Source organism: Ananas comosus, linkage group 4 (assembly GCF_001540865.1).
Source record: "Ananas comosus cultivar F153 linkage group 4, ASM154086v1, whole genome shotgun sequence".
NCBI lineage: Eukaryota > Viridiplantae > Streptophyta > Magnoliopsida > Poales > Bromeliaceae > Ananas > Ananas comosus.
In genome coordinates, this window is record NC_033624.1 from 10,496,277 (window position 1) to 10,517,971 (window position 21,695).

The window sequence follows — 21,695 nt, forward strand, 5'->3', positions numbered from 1 at the left end:
ATTAATTAATTATAATTTATAATTATTTATAATTTAATTCGTAGAGGAATAAGGTAGAGAATAGCTTGTTCCACCCAATAGGTGGAACTACTATTCTCCCCTCTTAATGGGTTATTCTGGAATAACCCGTTAAGAAGAGAACAGTAGTTCTTGGCGTTATTTGACACCGTTTGGAAGAATGAGAGGAATAAATTTTTTATTCTTTCTTTATCCTTTGAACCAAACATAGGTTTATACTTATGAGTACGTTGATGGCATTGTTGCTCAGAATAATTTTGGAATTACGTATCCTGACAACGCAATCAGTAAGAATAGAGAGATTGGGGGAGGAGAATAGGGAACCTCCGCAAGGGATCTAATCTACTATATTCCCATTGCGTGCAATCTCCTCCGAATTTTTTTAAAGCGCTTCGTTTCCCGTGCTCCTCCTATCCCGCATCGGAACAACGTATTCCCACGCGTCGGAGAGGGGATAAGGATAGGACAAGGGACGCTTCGGGGTGCGATTAACGTGGGTCGAGGGAGTATCGGAACGGGATTAATTCGGATTATTTAAAGAGGTAGAGAGGAGAGAGAGAGAGAGAGAGAGAGAGAGAGGGAGGGGAACACGAAAGCAACAGCGAGGAGAGAGAGAGAGAGAGAGAGAGAAGGGAGAAGGCGATAAGAGAGGAGCGGAGGGGGTGAGGTGGGGTTGTGTTGGTTTTTATTGTTCTGGGGTCTAAAAGGGGAGAGGGAGAGGGAGTCGTAGGCGATGGAAGGAGAGGCGATGAGTCAGAAGGGCGTCGGAGGAGGCTGAAGGGAGGGAGATTCGGCGGCGGCGGCGGCGGCGGCGGCGGCGGATGGTAATTTGGGCATCGCCGGCCGGCGGAGGAGGAGGCGCGCGGCGATCGGAGATGGGCGGCCGCGGCGGCGGAAGTTGGTAGAGGCGGGCGTGGAGGAGGAGGAGAGGAGGGTGGAGGAGGAGGAGGAGGAGGAGGAGGAGGAAGAGGAGAGGAAGTGGGAGGGGAGAGGGGAGGAAAGGGATGAAGAGGGGAAGGGAAGAAGGGTTGCTACCATGAGCTCGTCGGATCATCTCGTCGTGCTTGAAGACGGGGTGTCGTCGAACGCGCGGCTCCGTCGCGTCACGTCGTCGGCGGGGGGCTTCAGTGGCAGCGTCAATCGCGCTCCGCCCGCCCGAGGATGAGAAGGACCAGGTGCTTGCTTCCTTCTGCTAATTGCCCCCACCTAAATTGATGGTTGATTGCTAGGGTTGTTCGGAAAGTGTTGTAGTTTCCATGCTTGATACGTTTCCAAATTGGGTAATGATACTTCAGCGTAGTTTAACTGGTGATGTCATGTGGTGTGTTGCATTGAGCGGTGATTTGTGCTAGATTGTCCCTGTTTTGCAAAGCTGCTTCTTGATGTTGAGGTAGAATCTATTTTCTGAAGTAGATGTATCGGATCGAGTGGACCTTGTTCTTAAGCCGGTAATTTTAGGATAGCATGCAAAAGGAACCATCTTTTGGAAAAGAAACTTACCTTTTGTAAAGTTGAATCACCTGGATTCAGGCTGTGATCTTTCAGAAGAATGAACTGCATTGGGAGTTTGACTTTCTTCTATATTTGGAAGATATGCTTCAGATTGAGTTGATGGCTAGTTCGATTCCTGATGGAAAATGAGAATTGTGGGGGAAGCAAGTTTAGAATGATTCTTCCTGCTCTATATTCCTATGTAGAATTTCTCCAGGGGCTTCAGACTTGCACTTTTGCCACCGTAAGTTGTTTCTAGGAATATAATGTTTGACCATCTTGTGGAGACATTCCAAAAAGGTTACTTGTGCTTTCTCCCCAAAACTCGATGTTGTCAAGAACATAGTATTCCCTTCTTTGGGATTACTATTCCCTTCTTTCGGAGTAAGACAGACTCTGTCTCTTCTCTAATCAGATTGGTTTTGCGGAGTTTCTGGAAGATGATGCTTTTCATTCTCTAAAATTTCATGTCCCACCATCTTTTTTATGGAATCATCTTTGATCGTTTATGAAGATCATACTAGTTGCTTTTTATTTTAGGCTCATACGACAGACGGTAACAATGAGATGTGCTCATATCATTAGCTTGACTTTTTCTCCTTCCCTTTCTAATGCTTTCCTAGTAGGAAAGCAATTGTACAATTCCTTTTTATTTGATCGACTCGATTCTTCGATAACTTAAGTGAATCATACTTTGACAACTCAACTTCGCAGATCATCACAAAGAGGCTGCTACTTTTAGAGATTAAATCTTCTCATGTTACTACTTAAACGTGATATGGATTTTGTTATTGTTTTTGATTTCAGAGAATAAAATGCTAAGTAAAAGTGGTTTTAGATTTCTCGTCAGCTTCTAACTTGCTTTGATTTCTGGATTTTTATGAACTATATTTTTCCAACATATATATCTGTTCATCTAATTTTTTCAATTCCTTCTTTTCTTGGTAAGAATAGACATTGGAAGTAAACCAGAAATTGATGTTGTTGATTTCTCGGCATGTTATATATTGAACCAACTTCAGTGCAATTCGAGCTTAAAAAAGTGCAGATGTCAAGTAAAAAACTGTCTTGAGAAATTTGTGAAAGAATAGTCTCCTTAGAGCTATCATAGGTTGCAGTTTTACCCTCCGCTTACACAAAAAGATATTATGTGCGAGTTGAAGGTTGGGCAGATCCTAGAAGAAGCAATGACTGTTTTGCGTTGATTCTTATGCCCTAGACTCCTATTACAAAGTGTCTGTGCATTATTTGCTTTTAGGCGAAATTAAGGACAGTTTTCTGTCATTTTGCAGTCATAGATTATCAGTTGCTAAGTGATACTGCTCGTTAAGATAAATACCTCCAAAATGATGTAAATATCTACAGAGTGATGTTAAAAAATAGAAAATATATGAAAGGATGTAACTGTTTTCTCAAATGCAAAAGTATAATTTTGCTTGATTGAAAAATAAAAGATATTTGTAAGGATATAAAAGTTTTCTCAAATTCAAAGGTATGATTTTGCTTGAATTATTAAGTTTGATGTGAAAACATATATATATAAGTTTTGGATTTTGTGACTGCAAGGGTCTTATTTCTTATGATCTTCGACCACGTTTATGAGAGCAATCAGCACATTATGGTGATATAATTTCAGCATAGATTGGTTGTATTATACTTTAACTAAAATTAACATGAAATTAGTTTGATAGATATCAAATGTATACTTATTTCATATGGTTCCATGTCTATAATTAATTTTCTTTATTAAACCAGATGAAAGATAAGTATTTTACTTTGAAATTCAATTGGTTTTTGAGCAACACTAGCAATTTTATAGGGCAAACGAACGGGGATCCATTAGTTTGCAATGTCCAAGTTGTTTCCTACGGAAATAAGGATTTTATCCTTATTGATCTTCAAGGGACATATCTTTCTTGGTTATATTTAATTGCTGTTTGAATGTCCTAACATTTGTCTCTGATTAGTCATTAGCTGTTGCCTGACTGGCTCTGGTATTGCCTCTTTATGCTTGACGGGCTCTGGTATTGCCTCTTTATGCTTGACTGGCTTTACGATTTTCAACTTTGGACTTCCATTCAAAACTCTCCGAACAGTTGTCTTGTACTTTCGAAACAGGTTACCAAAATTAGTAGTTTTTGTCCTTCAGGAAAGGAGCTGAATGTCAAAGTTGGTTGGTTTAAGATTTGTGGTTTTCTACTACTGATGTCATATTTTGAAATCAGGTTGGTAGAGTGCCGAATAGAAGAAAATCGTGTAGTTATAAAATAGATGGTCTCATTTTTGTTTGGATGAATTCTCAACTGCAGGCAAATTGTGGTAGAAATTTGATAAAAGTGCTTCAATATACATGCAAATAATGAACAAGAGTATTAGTGGTGATTGTTACTTTAGGGTCGGTAGACTTGTAGCGTTTGGTAATTAATAAAAATTGAATGAGCTGATTTGGGATGGTTAATGAAAGAAGAGTTCTTACTCAAGGTTTAAAGTGCTGTGGTACGGGGGTGTGTCGCTGTTTGCTTGGCACAGTACGGCACTGGCATGCTTCCGTGCTGACATATGGTACACCTTGCGTGCCGATGGATATGCATGACCTCCTACTAGCATGTTTTGGCACGAACTTATTTCAGTTTTTTGGTTCCAATAAGCTTTTATAATGTTATTTTAAAAAATTAAATCAAATAATTATGAGTATTTGCTACGTATAGCTTACTATATTCATCAATTAACATACTTGTAAGCTTCTTTGTATGTAAAGTACAACTACACCTGATGCAGAATAGAAATTTTTATAGGTTAAAATTTTAAAAATGCAAAGATATCTTTCTTTCTACCATATTATAGTCTTTCTTTTATAAAATACAAAAAGATAGTTTTTAAAATAATTTTAAAAATTATTTGAAATTTCTTTAAAAAGTATTTGAAAAAATTATTTTTTAAATAACTTTTTCAAAATTATTAGATCTATCAAAAAAATTAAGCAATAAATTATATGACAAATAAATAAAATAAATTTAAGTATCAATTGATTTAATTTAGCTTTAAATTTTATCAATATTTTTAATCTTCTAACGCAAAAATAAAATTTAATGTTTGATGTGTTTCAAAATTTGTTTATTGAGTTCGATTTTGTTCCCTTAATTTGCCTAAAGTTTTGCGGCGCGATAAATTTTGATAGAATAATTTATGAAAAAAATGGATGTCAGTGGTGGATACGAGGGAGGTGTGGGGGGTAAAGCCCCCTGCGGTATTGATTGGATATGTAAATTAAAAATTTGCCGGTATATTGATATACAGAAAAATTAAATTATAATTTTTTTGACTTACCTAACAAGTAGATTTTCGATTTGCAATATCTTTGGGGGTGTGGGATGCTTCTTGCTACCGCAAAGAACAAAACAAAAAAAAAGAAGCAAAAAAGTGAAAAAAAAAAGTGTGCCGGCACGGCACAGTGCTGTGGCATGGACCTGCGTATCGCGTTGTTTCGTGCGATACTTAGGTTCGTGCCGCGGTGTGCCGGGGGGGAGGGGGGGTCCAAGACCACTTTAATCTATCACGCCTCGGGGTCCCTTTTAGTTTGAAACACGGCGGAAAAGCGTCTAAATTTTTTTTGAAAATCTGACCCCAGGGTATGCCAGATCCGCCACAAATACAGAAAATCTACTGTTCACACGGACAGAGTCTCCCCTGTATTTGCACGGCGTCGCACAAGTACAACAAGTAAATCGAATACAACCACAACTACATGAATATAGAGATAACTATACATTCATACATTCACCATTCACATCACAGTTTTACATTCAATGTTTAAATAGAAATCCACGAAAAATTCTTTTGAAAACTGTTTCCTACTCGGAAACTTTTATCTTTTAAAAACGCTATCACGAGGGGTAGAAAACCATTTTTCCTTTTCACAAAATTCACGAGTTCTATAGTTCATTCAAAACCACATGAATTCGAATAACATAAACCAACTGAACCATATAATATCAAAGCTATTAATAACAAAAGTAAATAGGGTAGGAACTAAACCGACAAACTGGGTCGGAAGCTCTAGCGATCACTACGAACGTGTCTCACGTCTCGTCTCAACTCTCACCGCCGGCGATACCTGAAAAATGGTGGGGGAGGTGAGAACATGTAAACATGTCTCCCCTCCCAGTGGGTACCGCAAGCCGATGAAGGCGAGGAGTACTCACCGGATTAGGAAGAGGTAAACAACAATATAGTAAACAAATACAGATGCTAATACGAAGAAACTACAGTAGCTATAACAGATAACTGAGTAATAAATAAAATTGCTACTGTGAGGAATGCAAAGCTGAGTATGCCTCAAGGTAACCAAACCAAAACTGTACCAAATCTGGTCCTGCTATATTGGTCCGCAGACCTCAAGAGCTGCCTGTCACTGATCTGCACCGACCTGATTCACCCGCCCCACAGGACGACCTATCCGGATAAGTACACCTCCGGTCGGTGGCCAAACCGACCCGGTGTCGTGAATACCCCCAAGTGCTGTGACTAAGTCATGCTGGTATGCTCAATACAAAAACCGGCTGAAACCGGTGCCTAGGCCGAAGCCAGAAACAAGGGCGTACAACGCCGAACCTCGATCAACCAGATCGAAACACATGACGAGAGAATCAATGTGTTGCCTGGACCCAAGGTCCACAGAGTCCAACCGACCAGCAAGATCACTGATACGAAGTACGAGAACCGACTCCCCTGTACTGCCCCCTTATTTCGTGCTGCCCCGTGCCGTACGGCACGGGGCACTTTAAACCTTGTTCTTTCTTGATGAATTAAGTGAAACTTGAACATGAGGCCTGCATAATGTTGGGTAAAACCGTAAAAGAAAGAGATTATGAGAGAGGCCTTATAATTCTACGTATGAGAGATATAGAAGATATACTGGTCCAAGCTCATGCATTATAATACTTATATTTCTTCCGACATGGAAGGAACCGTGTTATATTTTTCATCTGAGTTGGTAAAATAGTATGACTATTGTAGTAGTGCTGATGGTATAAGAAGTTACAATTCACTATTTGCAATCTTGACTGGTGAACATACTTTAATGTGGTTTATTGTATTGATTTAAACTCCGAAAGAAAAACAGAGACTTAGGGGGTGTTTGGTTGGCTGTAAAAGAAGGCCAAGAAATGTTTCTCAGCAGGAAAACAATTTTCCATGTGTTTGGATCATAGTAAAATTAATTTTCACGTGAAAACGTTTTACAAATAACTGAAAAAGAGAGCTTTTTGTTTCCGCTCTGAAACGAAAAGTTTGCGACCGCAAAGTTGCGGCCCATGAGTTCATGGAACGCGATCCACAAGTTTGCGGAAACTCTGTGGACTGCTCGCACTTTTTGTCACCTCCTTTTATATATAAATATATATATATATATATATATATATATATATAGGTAATTTTTATGTATATCTTGTAACATATAAACAATTAAAAATACATCGCATACAATTATGTATAGTATAATATAATAAATTATTAACTATATATTATATACATTTATATATGTATTATATATTATAACAGACAGAATTACTTTTCCACCGCAATGTTTTTTCCCTCCAAAAAAAAAGTTTTCTGTAGTTTTATGTGGAACCAGACAGAGTAATTAAAGTTCCTATGAGAGAGTTTTGGAATGTGACTGTTGGATGCAATGTCAGCTTTTGTTCTTTGCTTTTTTCTTCAGTATTTTAGGTTTTAATAGCGTTTTGATTCAGCAAGTTTGTCATGTTTTAATAACATGTCTAAAGAGCCGATGCAGTTCATTCTAAATTGATTTGGTTGGATGAGGTATATGTTGGGTCCTATGTTAGTTAGTTTCATTTGTCTCTTGGTTGTTATGAGTTAGGCTTGTAATTGGCTCAGAATATTTCCCTAATGGATCTACTTACAATTTCAGGAAGATGTTTTTATTTTTTTTTTGGTCCATATATTTGCTACCTTCCGTAGGGTCCTATTTGGGCTTTATTTAGGCTAGTTAAGAACCCCTAGTAAAGGACGGATAATATGTAGGGGTCTTGCTTGCTAAATTGGAGTCCTTAGAGCTTTAAACAAGTAATCAATTAGATGTATGATGTCAAAAGAGTCCTATTATGGTAGTAACTGGGTTTGGAAAAGGTTTAAATGATTAGAGGTTTTCTTGTAGGCCCAGCTTGGTTTTTTTATATCTCTGGTGATGGAGGCATCAGGGAAGAGAGCAACTGGACAATGGAAACTTATCAATGCAAGTTGTTTAACTGGACGACGGAAAAAATACTAATGAGAGCAGTTTTCTCTAGCCTTAGGTCTTCTATCTTTTTTATTGTTTTTCCTTTCTTCTTCTTAATTTATCTTTACGTTCTTCTGTTTCTTTACTTTGTAGTTTTTGCTCAACTCTGAATTTACATCAATTGGTCTAAGAGCACAGCACGTGATCCCACTCTTCAATGTATCAAGCATTACATGGAAGATAATGAAATTGCAGTTTCCACACCAGGAGTTAATAACTAATAACAAAAGGATTTGGTAAAAGTGTTCGGAACTAACTTGAACCTTTGGCCATTTGGAAACAATTACCTAATCTTTGAAAATTTGATTTACTGCCTAACTTTTCAATTTATTTTATTTGTGTTATTTGACGGCTCTAAGAAATTGTTGCCTGCACCCGTTTTATTCATACATCCGTTCACCGTGTCTTCGTCCAGCTTCCAACCTATCTGATAATTCGATTTTCACTTATTAAGTTGTTGCTTTCCCTACCTAAGAATTATATGCTTGGATTGAAAGCATGAGATGCATCAAGGATGGATGAGGCATGGTAAATAGATGTATGAATTCACAGGGTGCAGGCAATAATATATTCAAATGCAAATCAAATGAATTAGTAGATTAGTCATGAAGCTAAAATTTTGAATAGTTGAATACTATCTTCCAAATGACCTAAAGTTCAGGCTAGTTCCATATGTTTTTACTAAAAGATTTCTTTGCAACTTCGAGATTCACATATTATGTGTCATGGTATATGAACTATAACTGCAATTACATGTGGAGCCAGATTAGTGCTTTGTGCGTGATGGTTCTGTGGGAAGATATTAAGGTTTGGTAAATTATCTATGTACGATGTGCTTTATGTTACATAGCGTGAAATGCATGTTTTGAAACTATTTCATTCGATGTGGTTCTCATGGAAAGGACTGGGTTACTAATGTGTAGACTGTGGTTGGAAATTAGGATTTGTTTGCTTGGAAGAATAATATTGCATAGTCTAGTATTTTCGTCCTATTATGTACTCGATGCTTGCTATGGTCCAGCAGTTTGGTTAACCAGTTGCAATAGAGATCTGAGATAAACGTAAAGCAAGTCAAATATTTAGTTTAAATGTTCTGGTCCAAACTTTGTAAGCTAAGGTCTGATATGCTTATGTGATTGATGGTTATGATATTGGGTCAATTTCGTAGTTAATATTTTACTTGTCTTGCATGTCAAACAAATTCTATTTTGGCGAGATGAAGTAGTGGATTTCAAGTATTTGTTATATCAAGAAGGGTAATGTGGGCTTTGAACATTGATATAAGAACTGGTTCATTTTAACAACTTTATTGGCTGTACTTGAACTATTAAATATAAATAGTTTAGTACTTTAGTGTCATACTCCTCTTTATGTTGGTTTATTTGTTGATTGGATCCTACTTATTTATTATATGAAATGTTTATGTAGTTTTTGGTTGGAGAGTTCTATCCCAACAGAGAGGCTAATACTTCCTCGGAACATTAGTTTTTGTTATTCTAGTTGCATTTGGTTGAGGGATGGCGGAAAATGGCTAGAATAATGGATTGGTCATAGTGCTGTTTCATCTAACACTTTTGAATTGCTATCCTGTTGGATAAGTTGGCCATTGGTTCTATTTAACCTGTCCACTTCCAGGCAGAAATTTGCATATCGTGATTATCTAAATGTGATACTAGGGATATATACCACTATGCTCATTCTATCCACCAACTAGTCACTATGCTAGTTTCATGTCTTTCTCATGCTTTAAATGATGGAATGCGTTCCGCTTCTGTAATTTCTCTTCTGATGACCCTTTTCTTTTGAAGTTGTGAACTTAATTCTGAGAATATGTTTTGAAATTTTACTACACAAACAGGTTTTATGGTCTGGATTTGACAAGCTAGAGATCAGCCCATCATTCTTCAAGCATGTTTTACTTCTTGGCTATCCCAATGGATTTCAAGTTCTTGATGTCGAGGATGCTTCCAATGTGTGCGAACTGGTCTCGAAGCGTGATGGTCCGGTTACATTTTTACAGATGCAACCCTTTCCAGCTAAATCCGATGAAGGTGAAGGATTTGTAGCATCACATCCTATGCTTTTGGTTGTTGCTGGGGACGAAACAAATGGCTCGGGCATGGTTCAGGGTGGTCGTCTGAGCGCATTGATTAGAGAAGCCAGTAGCGAGTCTCAGCAAGGAAACTGCATTTCGCAACCCACAGTCGTTCGATTCTACTCACTGAAATTGCACAATTATGTGCACGTCCTTAGATTTCGATCTACTGTATATATTGTCCGATGCAGTCCTCGAATAGTGGCTGTAGCTCTTGCTGCACAAGTAAGCCTTTTTGATCTTTACATTGAATTATCATGATTGTCTAGAGTAAGGGCCTGGTGGGCCTAGATGAATCTCATTGAGAGTGCTGAGTAGATCTGATCCATTGTTAAGTGCTGAGTAGACCTGGTCCATTGTTGAGTGCTGAGCAGATCTGTTCAAAGAAGCACCAATAGTGTGTGTGTGTGTGTGTTTAATCCATTAGCTAGCGAAACTTTAAATTGGAGCTTCTGGCTTGGGGGCCATAGCTCATTTCAGCTTTAATCACAAGAAAAGCTCCTTAATTTTGGTTTGCTATTTGTGTGTTTGTTTAATCCATTAGCTAGTGAAACTTCAAATTGGAGCTTCTGGCTTGAGAGCAATAGTTCATTTCAGCTTTAATCACAAGAAAAGCTTGTTATTTTGGCGCTTTGTATGTGTGTTTAATCCAATTTAAACTTCAAATTGGAGCTTCTGGCTTGGGAGCAATAGCTCATTTCAGCTTTAATCACAAGAAAAAGCGCCTAACCTCTGCTTCTCAAGTTAGAGAAGCTCTTCCAGAGGCTAGGCTTTGGACTTGAATTGTTGAGTGATGCCTGTTTATTTTGAATAATACTAATGAGTTTCATTTTTCTATTTTACAGATATACTGCTTTGATGCAGCTACTCTTGAGAACAAGTTCAGTGTGTTGACTTATCCACTGCAAGGAGCGCCTGGGCTCAACTTCGGGTATGGTCCGATGGCTGTTGGCCCAAGATGGTTAGCTTATGCTTCTAACAACCCTTTAATATCGAGCACTGGGCGTCTCAGTCCGCAAAATTTAACTCCCTCTCCAGGAGTAAGTCCATCCACTTCACCTAGCAGTGGGAGCTTAGTTGCTCGATACGCAATGGAGTCCAGTAAACAATTGGCTGCTGGGATACTAAATCTTGGAGACATGGGATATAAAACTATTTCCAAGTATTATCAAGAACTCCTGCCTGATGGTTCTAACGCTCCCTTATCTTCGAGCTCGAGCAGGAGAATTGGAAGGCTTCCATCAACTGTACATCCAAGTGAAGGTGACAATGCAGGAATGGTCAGTGCAAAACATAGTAATACCAGATTTTTTATTTCTTGTTGTTCATGTGGGAACATGCAATGGATTATAGGTCAGTTTCCATTATAATTTATTTTTCTTGAGAAATGATGATCACTTTTGATGAGTTTTTGCAGGTTGTAATCAAAGATTTCATATCAAAAGAAGTAATTTCGCAATTCAGGGCCCATACCAGTCCGATATCCGCTCTTTGTTTTGATCCTAGTGGTACCCTTTTGGTTACAGCTTCTGTACATGGGCATAACATAAACGTATTCAGGATTATGCCTTCCTCAATAGCAAACAATTCTAACTCTACTCATTATGATTGGACCTCGTCTCATGTCCATCTCTACAAGCTCTATCGTGGAATCACGTCGGCTGTAAGGATCTAAACATAACTATTTCAGGAAAATTCGAAAACCAATTCAAATTTTTATTGATCATTTTCTTGCATCTTTTATTACAGGTCATACAAGACATCTGCTTTAGTCATTATAGCCAATGGGTAGCGATAGTTTCAGCTAGGGGTACCTGCCATATATTTGCATTGTCTCCTTTTGGTGGCGATGCTAGTCTTCAGCCACAAATTTCTCATAATGATGGGCCATCACTCACTCCTAATCTCTCTAGGCCATGGTGGTCGAGCTCATCTTTTCTTATGGATCAACAGTTTCATCCATCCCCCCCTCCTATCACAATTTCTGTAGTTAGTAGGATAAAAAATGGTTCCGGTTGGCTAAATACTGTTAGCAATGTTGCTGCTTCTGCTACCGGAAAGATGTCTGTACCTTCTGGTGCTCTTTCAGCTGTTTTTCACAATTCTATTTACCGAGACTCTGCACCAGTTCCCTTAAAGGTCAACTCATTGGAGCATCTTTTGATCTACTCACCATCTGGTCATCTTATTCAACATGAACTTCTCCCATCTTCAGGTTCAGATTCATCTGATAGTATCTCAAAAGTTGGGTCTGGTCCTCTTTCTCAGCACCAAGAAGAGGAATTGCATGTAAATGCCGAACCAGTTCAATGGTGGGATGTATGCAGAAGATCAAATTGGCCTGAAAGAGAAGAGAGTGTTTCAAGTATTATAGTCAATAATCAACAAACTATTTTGAATTCAGTGGATACTTCCGACTGTGAAGATAATGAGACCAAATCGTCTATCAATAGTGTTACTGGAAAAGAGTCCATACGTAGTCAGGAAAGACCACACTGGTTCCTTTCTAATGCTGAAGTGCAGATAAGTTCTGGGAGGATTCCAATCTGGCAGAAATCTAAGGTATCTTTGCAATGATTCTATTTTTTATGAGTAACTAAGTTCATATGGTGGTGAAATTTGAATACTATTGGATTTATGCTGTAGATTTGTTTCTATGTCATGAATGCATCTTCGGAAGCTGGAAATTCTGTTATTGATAATTGTGGAGAAATCGAAATTGAAAAATTACCACTCCATGAGATCGAAATAAGGAGAAGGGATTTACTACCTGTTTTTGAACAGTTTCACTGTGCGCAACAAGATTGCAATGACAGGTAATGTCGATTTACTTTTTGATCTTGCATCTAGTATGTTATACCTGTTTAAAGAGGCTATTTTGTAGTATCATTGATAGTTCTGTACATTTGCCACATAATAATATATGTAACATAATGGATGCATTCCAAAGCAGATGTGTCGGCATTAGGATTAACTCAGATGCGCTGATACTTGTTTCGTCTCTTTTCACAATGTTTAGGAAGGCAAAAGTAGTCTTTGCCCTAGGTTCTGTAAAGTGCCTATACACTAGACGGGTCATAAGTGGTGAACATGTGCTTTCAATTATGTAAATCAAAATAGAGTAAACTTAAATAAAGTAATAATGTGTGATAATTAATTTAAAAAAATACATAGATGAATCAACTGGATTAAGGTCCTGTTTGGATTCATGAACATCTTATTCAACACATTTTTTACATTTGTTGAATAAGCTTATGGTATTTGATATGATCAAATGTCTGGAAATGCATTCCATTTTTAGCCTTCAAGTCATTTTTTCAGAGTAAGATAAATCACCTCGTAAATGGAATACATTATCTTACCAAATCATAGATGCCAAGACATTCCAAGGAGCTAAATTTGAACATCTAACTCGCAATGATAAAAGATTCACAGCATATAAGCTATCATAGGATAATTTGTTTGAACGCTCAAATAGGGCCTAAGAGAAATACAGAACCCTTGATGACCTTCTTAAGCATAGTTAAAAACTTGCAAATTTTGAAAGTCACTGAGTTTCAGAAAGTGGGTTTGTTGTTAACTTATGAACCAAAGAATTGGAAATCCACCATTTCCGAGTATCTGACTTGGGCTGTCTAATTACTGGTGAAAAATTCCCTAGTAAGAGTCAGCTCTGCAATTGTGATTTGGATAATTCCATGCTATAGCTTGATTATCAAGTTAGATTTATTTATCTATACATCTATGCAGATATGCATCAGTTGTATTTGCACTATCATTTGAAAGTTATCTAGTGCTGTTATTTGCAATTAAATGAATCAACATCAGAGGAAGGTTAAGTTTTCCTCTCCTGTAGACTTATGTAACAATTCTAACAAAAAACTTGGGTCAACCAAAATGTTATTAGCTGATATAGCATACATATGCTCAACTTCAGGAAGATCAAAATTTAGATTAGTAGCAATTAGACATTATAGCGGAAGGATTAGGCCTCTTATTATTCAATACTGTAATTGGGAGTATCTTAAATATATGGTGACGCAGGAACTTTAATATTATGTTTTTACTTTCCAATTGTTTTATTTATTTTTTTATGTGGTCATGTGACTAGCATGTGACTTATTATTACATTTTGATGGTTAGGATTTAAAGTTAGTCAATAAGTCATAATCAAAGGTTGGTATTGAAGAGCACCTTGTAACTGTAATATAAAAGGGATGCAAATCAGGTTACAGCCATCTTTGATCATCTTTTTCAATATCTCTTAGAAACTAGTGTTTTTCCATAATACCCTAATTGTTCCATCTTTTTTCATAGTCCCTTTTAGCCTAATCCGATTATTTTTTCGCTGTGTTCCTTCCATACTACGTCATATGGACTGTTTGGTATTATTGTAGGTGGGGAAGTCACCATGGAGGAAGTTAAAGAGTAAAGAAAATGATAGACCATGTGATTGTTACATAACTGTTTGATTGTATGAATGTTACTGCACAGGAAGTCAAAATTTAATAGCTGCATTTAACGCTTGTAATATTATATCAGTTTTGATGGTGTTAGATTTGGTACATGCAACTTCACACTTATCAAGGGTAAAAATAAACAACTGCACCGGAATTAACCCTAGAAAAAGTTAACTTGCAACACACTAAACTGCACCGAAATTTTTTGTTTCCCTCAAACAAAAACAAAACCTCCATATTGATCAGGGGGATAGCCAGGATTGAACTTAAGGGGGCGCCAAAAATATTAGGTAATAATTCTAACTAATACATAAGTTGTATTATTTAAGTGCTAATTTTATACTAAATAAAAAAGTTATTTTGCTACCTAATTTCTAGTAATAAGATAAAAGTTGTTTTAATAGTAACTAAATAAAGAAAAGTAAGACAAAAATTGTTGGTCACAGGAAGCAGATCAACTGAAAATGAGTAAATACAATAAAAAAAAGGTTAGCTTGCCAACGTAAAGAGAAATTAGTCCATAAACCTTATAAAACACTTTAGTTAACACGTCCCTAGTGACCGGTTCTCTATCCTGTTTTAATCTTTCAATCTAACTATTAAAAGAACAATCATTTTTAAATAATAAAGTTGTAATCCATTGGGTGGTGAGAATTGACAAATGCGGTAGAATAGAATGCAAATAATAACGTGCATACATTAAGATGGTGTGTCGAGTGCAAACAATAGTTGTCAAAAAATAAGATATGATAAAATTTTGAATAAATTACATAATATATATCTGTTTCTTATAAAATCGATCATGTGCACTAAAGTGCATTGCAAGGACCAGATAAAAATATCTTGTACACTAATGGAAGATGTAATAAAAGTGATAACAAATATGAATTTATGTTATTAAATGATAGATGCGCACTCTTGGAACCAAGGGTGTTTATGATCAGCTTTGATACTGTATCACTTACCGATTCAATTTAAAAACAATTCCACAAAAATAATCTTACAAACATGAAAATTTGCCATATTAGTTATACAATTGATAAAATATAAGCAAATACTACAAACATATGCAGAAGGAATTAACTTTAATCAATAAAAGAGAACACATCTCTACAAAGAGAAAGCACGTGCACATGCATCGAGGAAGACTATTGTTTCACAAGTGGTGGCCGGTTCTTTAAGTACTTATCAAGCGTGGGTATTCGTAAAGATGCCTCTATAATATCAAAATTTACTTAAAAGATCCACACCATATGAATAAATGAATAGCTATGCAATTTGTCAAAAGCCAAGGGTGGGCGATGGCTCCCCTTGTCCCTTATTATATGCCTTTGGCCCTGGCACTGATAAAGTTAGCCATACAGTAGGAAAGGTGTCCTGGAGGCGTGTGGCTTGCTGCCTAGCCCCAAAACCCAAAACTTTGGCTGCTCATCCACTCTCAGGTGCATAACCCTTTTGGAAGTATGTTCTTAGTCACTATGGCAAGCGCCTTACATGAGGAGGAAGGCACTTTTGAGCATGCGCCGCGCAATCTCTGGTCTAATGGGTTTGTGGATATGAAAAGAACTTAATACTTGGATCAGTAACATTTGTAATGTATTAAGACTTGAGAAACCAGAAACCCTATCACCACTGTCTTCTCTATTCCGGGATGAGCAGCAACAGCCACAGACAGAACTAACAGATGTTTTAGCTTATAAATTAATTATGTCAATGTATGTTTTCTCCTATCTTTCGTTTGTGTAAAATTTTGGCATGCTGTTTAAGACTTAAACTCTGCCACTCAAGGGTCCTCTTGGTATTGGCGTGAGGCATGCTGATCCGGCACCAGCACAGTAGGTCTCAGTAGCATGTGCCATGCCAGCACAACATGCTGGTCCATGCTGCTGCAAGGAATCTGCCACTGTACGGTGCTGTGCCTCATTCTAGGGGATCTACAGCTTCTAGGAGTTCTTTTAATGGCTTAAAATGGCATTTTGGCCAGGTTTGACAGTAACATGGAGGCTCTCATGATGGTGAATGGCAGTGGCATGAGGGGACAAGAGGAATGGGGTGGTGGTAGTTGCTGTTATGGATAAGATGAACTGTTGCCCTCATAGCTAAAAAGCTAGGTCACGTGCTTCGAATTCGATTGTATCCTGTTACGCAATGTTTTAGAAATTAGAGTTTTCCATGCCTGTTTTGGGTTTATCAGCTTCTTTGTTTTCCCCATTGACTGCCGCCATTCCCATTTCACTACTTCATGAAACTGCTATGTACCAGCTCAATATTCCCCGTCACTGCCATTGAACCTTGCCACAATTCCATTAAGGCTTGTAGAAGACTTGAGGACAAAGCTGTAATCACCCTCCAATTAACCACAATACCTTCCATACCTGCCGTGGTGTGCCTCCATACCAAGTGCTGATCTTGGACTTGCATGGTGCGGCACACAACAGCTGGCAATCCTTGCAATCACCTAGATTTATTTTGAAAGTTTCCCCTCTTTAGGTTGTTCGAATATTGCTAATGCTGATAACAAGAAAGTCACTATCCAATTCACTCACGGAAGTCCATTGAATTTATTTTTTCACTGTCATACAGAGGACGCCTGATTTATTCATTTTAGTCATGGATTGTCATATTCTGTTTTCTCAGTATTAACTGTATGATTTTAGCATACATTATAGATTAGTTTTCCTTGTAAATACAAGTTCATTCTGCATGGGTGTGTTAGTCGTACAGTTAGTACCTTTGCTATTATTGTTAAGCACCTATTAAAGATGCAGGGGTCTTTCTGGAGGAAGATTTCATACTTTGTCTTCAGAGAGTGACAATCAATATCGGTTCAGTAAGGATGGCTGCGTCAACCATTCTAAGCCTGTCCCTCTTGCATCTGAATCATGTTCTGGTAAGAATGACAAATTAAATTATCCTACTATTTTAATCTTTTTTAGTTGACTCTTAGCAATTTCTCAATCTTTTTCAGGTCCAGGACTTACCGATAACATGCAGGATTTGGATGGTAAAGTGATGACTGGGCCTTATGAACCTGTTAAATTGCAATCAATAGAGAATTCTGTTCCTGACGATACTAGGAGGCCAAATTCAATTGTCCATCTTGAAAATCATAACGGATGTATAGTTTCCCTGCCAGAACTATCCCATCATACTGATGCATATGCCACAATGCCCAAAAAGCAGTCAAATACAGATTTTGCTTCTTTAGAGTCTCAACATTCTAACAACTACTCACTCATGGATGGGCCTGTTAGTAATGGCTTACATTCTAAAGTGGGTAGCTTATCATCTGGATCAGCAATGGCAGATAAGCACTCTTCCGACAAGAAGGGTGTGAGCAGTGAAGTGTCAGATGCCGCTCGCATCACCAATGTGATTGATTCTGAGCAGAACGAAGCTTCTGATTCTCATAATTCTGTGGAGTTCACCCAATATTTCCATGAGGGCTATTGTAAAATATCGGAACTCGATGACTGCCGTGGCTTAACTGAGGCTGTTACTGACGCAGACAGCAGCAGCAGCCCCTGCGAGAGAGAAAAGCCCGAAGAGGATGGGGACAATGATGACATGCTCGGAGGTGTATTTGCCTTTAGTGAAGAAGGTAGATAGAACTTTTAATAGATGGTCATATTGTTGAGTTGCACCCTTTGCCTTGTGCTTTCTGCTTTGTTTCATTGGTCTTCTAAGTTTTAGCTTTTTGTTCCTGAACTAAACATTCCATTGGCATCCTTGGCAAAGCTAATGTGGCTGCTGCTAATGATACCCCATGCAACCACCAATGAGACAATTCCCCTCAGATGAAATATTTTGCTTCAATTTCACCCTTTAATCCTAAAAGATACTCATAGGTCTATGAGAAGATGGACATTGACTGCCAAGTGGCTGCTATGTCTATCACATTGGATGGCTATATGGAAGCCTTGTAGGATTTTGTTAGCTCCAACTGTGGGGTTTTATTGGAAGGATCCGGGAAATAAAATGCTTAAATTTAAAGATGTGTGTACTGTAATGAAACTTAGCAGAGTTCGAGGCCCCTTTAGTACTCCCTTGTCTTGTCTTACATGATGTTTTTTGTTTTTCTTACTTGTTGTTTTTCTTCGTCTTTGTACGACAGGTTAAACGTACATAGTCTACTAGGGAAGTTTAGATAGATGGCTGCCCTTTAAACGAATACCTCCGTCAAATAAAGCTGTGCAGGAAGGGCCTTATCGAACTCTCATATACATAGTAAAATGTATTAAAAGAACTTGGTGTGTGTCAATTCGTTATGGGTTTCATTCTTCTTTTGCTTTCGAGATCACAAGATGTGGAGAAGCAACTAATTCGAGGCTTCATAGTTCCGCATTGTGAATGACGCGCTAGCTGCAACTGCATCCTGCTGAAGGGCTGCTCGTTTCCACTGTTCCTGTATATCGTGTATAATTGAATTTGTAATTCATGAAAAGATACTTTTGTTACTTTTGTGGGACATTCGGAATGGTTTGGAACTCTTGGTAGAGGGGATTGTTCATTTGCTGTCTCCCTCCCAGGAGGTGGAACATTCCATGTTCAGTTTGTACAGATGTTCTGCTAAAAATGTTCGCAAGGTTGTTTCATAGTGGTTTATTTATACCTGTATTCAGTTGATGAGATGGACTGGAAAACATTTGCAGTATATGCTAATATCTTGTGCTTCTGCATGGAAATGTCATCATAAAACTAGCAAAAGTTGTTAATGGCTCCTTTTTCGTATGGGAATGTAAAGGGGTGTAATTAAGCTCCATATTACTACTACCACTACCAAAGAAAAAAAATTTTGTATTTGTACGGATCACTATGAAATGGCCCTCGCAACTTTAATTTTTATTCTTTTGTCGGCACCTTATTAGTGTTCATTTTTTTTTTTAAAAAATTTAAACTTTCTTGTACCTAATGTTGATTTTTATTAAATTTAATTTATACTTTTATTAATTAGTATTAGTTTAGTAGTTTTTGATTGTTGTCGTTATATTTACTAAAACATTATCAAAATTATTAAATTCTAAAAGAAAAAATCTGAATTTGGTTAAAGTTTTAGTTAAGTTTATAAAATTACTTAATTATAAAAATTAAAAGTTAAAGGGTGTCAGTTCAAAAACTTGACGAGGGGCCATTCCATAACACCATGCAGTTGTGGAGAAAGAAAGACTTCTGGAGGATAGGAATAAAAAATATACAGGAAAATGCTACATGTAATACTTATCCATGTTTAAATCTTACACCTTGTCCATCTTAGAATTAACAAAAATTCATTTGGATTTTCAGTTAAAAAAATGTTTATTAGATTAATGAGAGAATATAGGCCATGATGGATAGAAGGTAAGATTTACCCTCAGTTTATAGTATTATTTTAATAATTAGTCAAAATTCTCTGTCTTGTTTACAAAGACAAGAACAAAATTATTTATGAATATTATTTAAGTATAAATTTACTATATTGCTATGTATTAGACATTTTGTTATCTCACATGACATAATAAGGTTGGTTTAGAATAAAGATGATAATGGTGTGGAAACGAGGGGCCATTTTCTATCCCCACAGATTTTTACAATTCCAGTCCCTATCTGATACTTACCGACGGGAAAAAAATTTTCCTCGTCACGATGACCGCAGGAACCCAGTAGATTTTTAAAAAATATATTAAATTAATATTTTATTTAAAATTAAAATTTTATTTAATTATAATTAAATTAGTTTAAATTTTATCAGAATATTAAGTTTATTTTTTTGCTTTCAAATTATTAGATATAGCCTATCAAGTTACTAAAAAGTATAGTAATCAATATTATTTACCTAATATATTATATAAAAATTTAAATATATTTAAAATATTTAATTTAATTAAAAATATATTAAAATATTAAAATTAATCTTCTATATTTGCGGGGGTTGAAAATTTCATGAGGCGGGGGTAGCATCTCCGTCCCTGCCGCGTCCTGGCGAATGGGAAGAACTTTTCCCCCACTCCCGTCCCTACGGGGACAAAAACTTTTCCATCCACACCGAAAAAAATTACTAGCACAAAAATACAAAAAAAAAAGATAATTTTACATTTTAAAATTTTTCAAAAGCTAAATATATTACATATGAAAAGTGAAAACCAAAAAATCAATCCAGTGCCAGCAGATCATTCTCACGTTACTATTTAAAAATATAGTCTAAATAAAATTCTTTATGTTTAAAGTTCTTATCATGAACTAGTTAATGTCTCTTGATCAACAATGCAGTCGGTAGCGTATGCTTCATTCATTATTTTGAGATTTTGGTATAGTCAATTACTTGTCCGGCTTCTATGCTATCCACATAAAATCGGTGTTTATCTGATCGATTTTCATCTCACTAAGCGGATGAATAGCAGACCATTCGGGCGATGCTAGTAGTCTCTTAATGATTCACAAGCTCGATGCAGAGTAGAGAAGTTTGATCAGGAAAAAAAAAGCACACATAAAAGATAAATTGGGTGAGAGATTTCTATAGATTAAGAGTTAATCTTTTAATTGATAAGTTTTCTTTCTCTCAATAATTATGGTGCAAATCACCTAAGCATGCATAGGAGCTCCCCTCGTATCTGTACAATATATAGTGCCGTATGGCTCGTTTTTTTTTTTTTTATTTGTAATTCATGTATCATCTATTGCTGTGGTATTTCGAAACTTAGCCGTTAGAATTATTACAGTATCAGCAGTTAGTTGACACATCTGTAAAGTGTCGGATCAAGTCGGAATTATTTTGATGTGAAATGGACGAAAACAGACTCAGAGCGTTGAAATCTGCCGATACCAGAGTTCTGGCAACTTTTAGGCATCCAGACATAAGGATTAGGTGCTTAGATTCTCAGTGCAACGCTACTGGAGTTACGAAAGTCATTTCAGGCCCTCTTTTTAGGCGACCAGAAGTTTTTATAGTAGCTGAAAAGTGAGGTGGTGAACTCTCCCGAGTGTATCGAACAATGCTAACATGCGTCATGTGGTGGTTGGATTTCGGGCGCAAGGTACAGGATACCCGGAGACTTTCGGACGCAACCTCGAGAATTTGAATCATCCCCCTGAGTGCCCACTCGTATTTTGGACACTGTTTTGAGGTATTTTGGATAGCTCGAATGTTGTTCTGGGCGCCCAAATTGTAACTTTCTTGCAGAAACAAGTTTAGTTCTGTTGATTCGAAGGCTCTTTCTGTCAATTAAATTTCTCTATGAATAACTTCTTTGTGTCTCCGCTCTACTCTTTTCGCTCTCCCACCCATTTGAGAGCTCAACCCTCTTCTCCTATTACCTCCATCTTTTTTGCAGGCTGGAAACAGAGACATTAGCAG

General features: G+C 37.2%; 1 protein-coding gene across 2 annotated transcripts; it reads left to right on the top strand.

The window, feature by feature from the left end:
- Positions 1,121-19,044, top strand: LOC109709494 (autophagy-related protein 18h-like). 2 transcript variants are annotated; one of them, XM_020231754.1, is made up of 9 exons: positions 1,121-1,193; positions 9,669-10,130; positions 10,751-11,185; positions 11,323-11,568; positions 11,655-12,467; positions 12,552-12,721; positions 17,128-17,255; positions 17,334-17,966; positions 18,480-19,044. In XM_020231754.1, the coding sequence occupies exons 2-9, from the start codon at positions 9,831-9,833 to the stop codon at positions 18,482-18,484; spliced, it is 2,730 nt and encodes a 909-aa protein (XP_020087343.1). In that variant the 5' UTR covers positions 1,121-1,193; positions 9,669-9,830; the 3' UTR covers positions 18,485-19,044. The 2 variants fall into 2 exon arrangements, with proteins under 2 accessions (XP_020087343.1, XP_020087344.1); XM_020231755.1 differs by having other exon boundaries at positions 17,134-17,255.

What these genes read in the sequence shown, in the direction of transcription:
- LOC109709494 (XM_020231754.1), top strand. Translation starts at nt 9,831, where the DNA reads ATGCAACCCTTTCCAGCTAAATCCGATGAAGGTGAAGGATTTGTAGCA. An exon ending in CTGTAGCTCTTGCTGCACAA is followed by an intron (nt 10,131 to 10,750) that starts GTAAGCCTTTTT and finishes TCTATTTTACAG; the next exon opens with ATATACTGCTTTGATGCAGC. An exon ending in CAACAAGATTGCAATGACAG is followed by an intron (nt 12,722 to 17,127) that starts GTAATGTCGATT and finishes CACCTATTAAAG; the next exon opens with ATGCAGGGGTCTTTCTGGAG.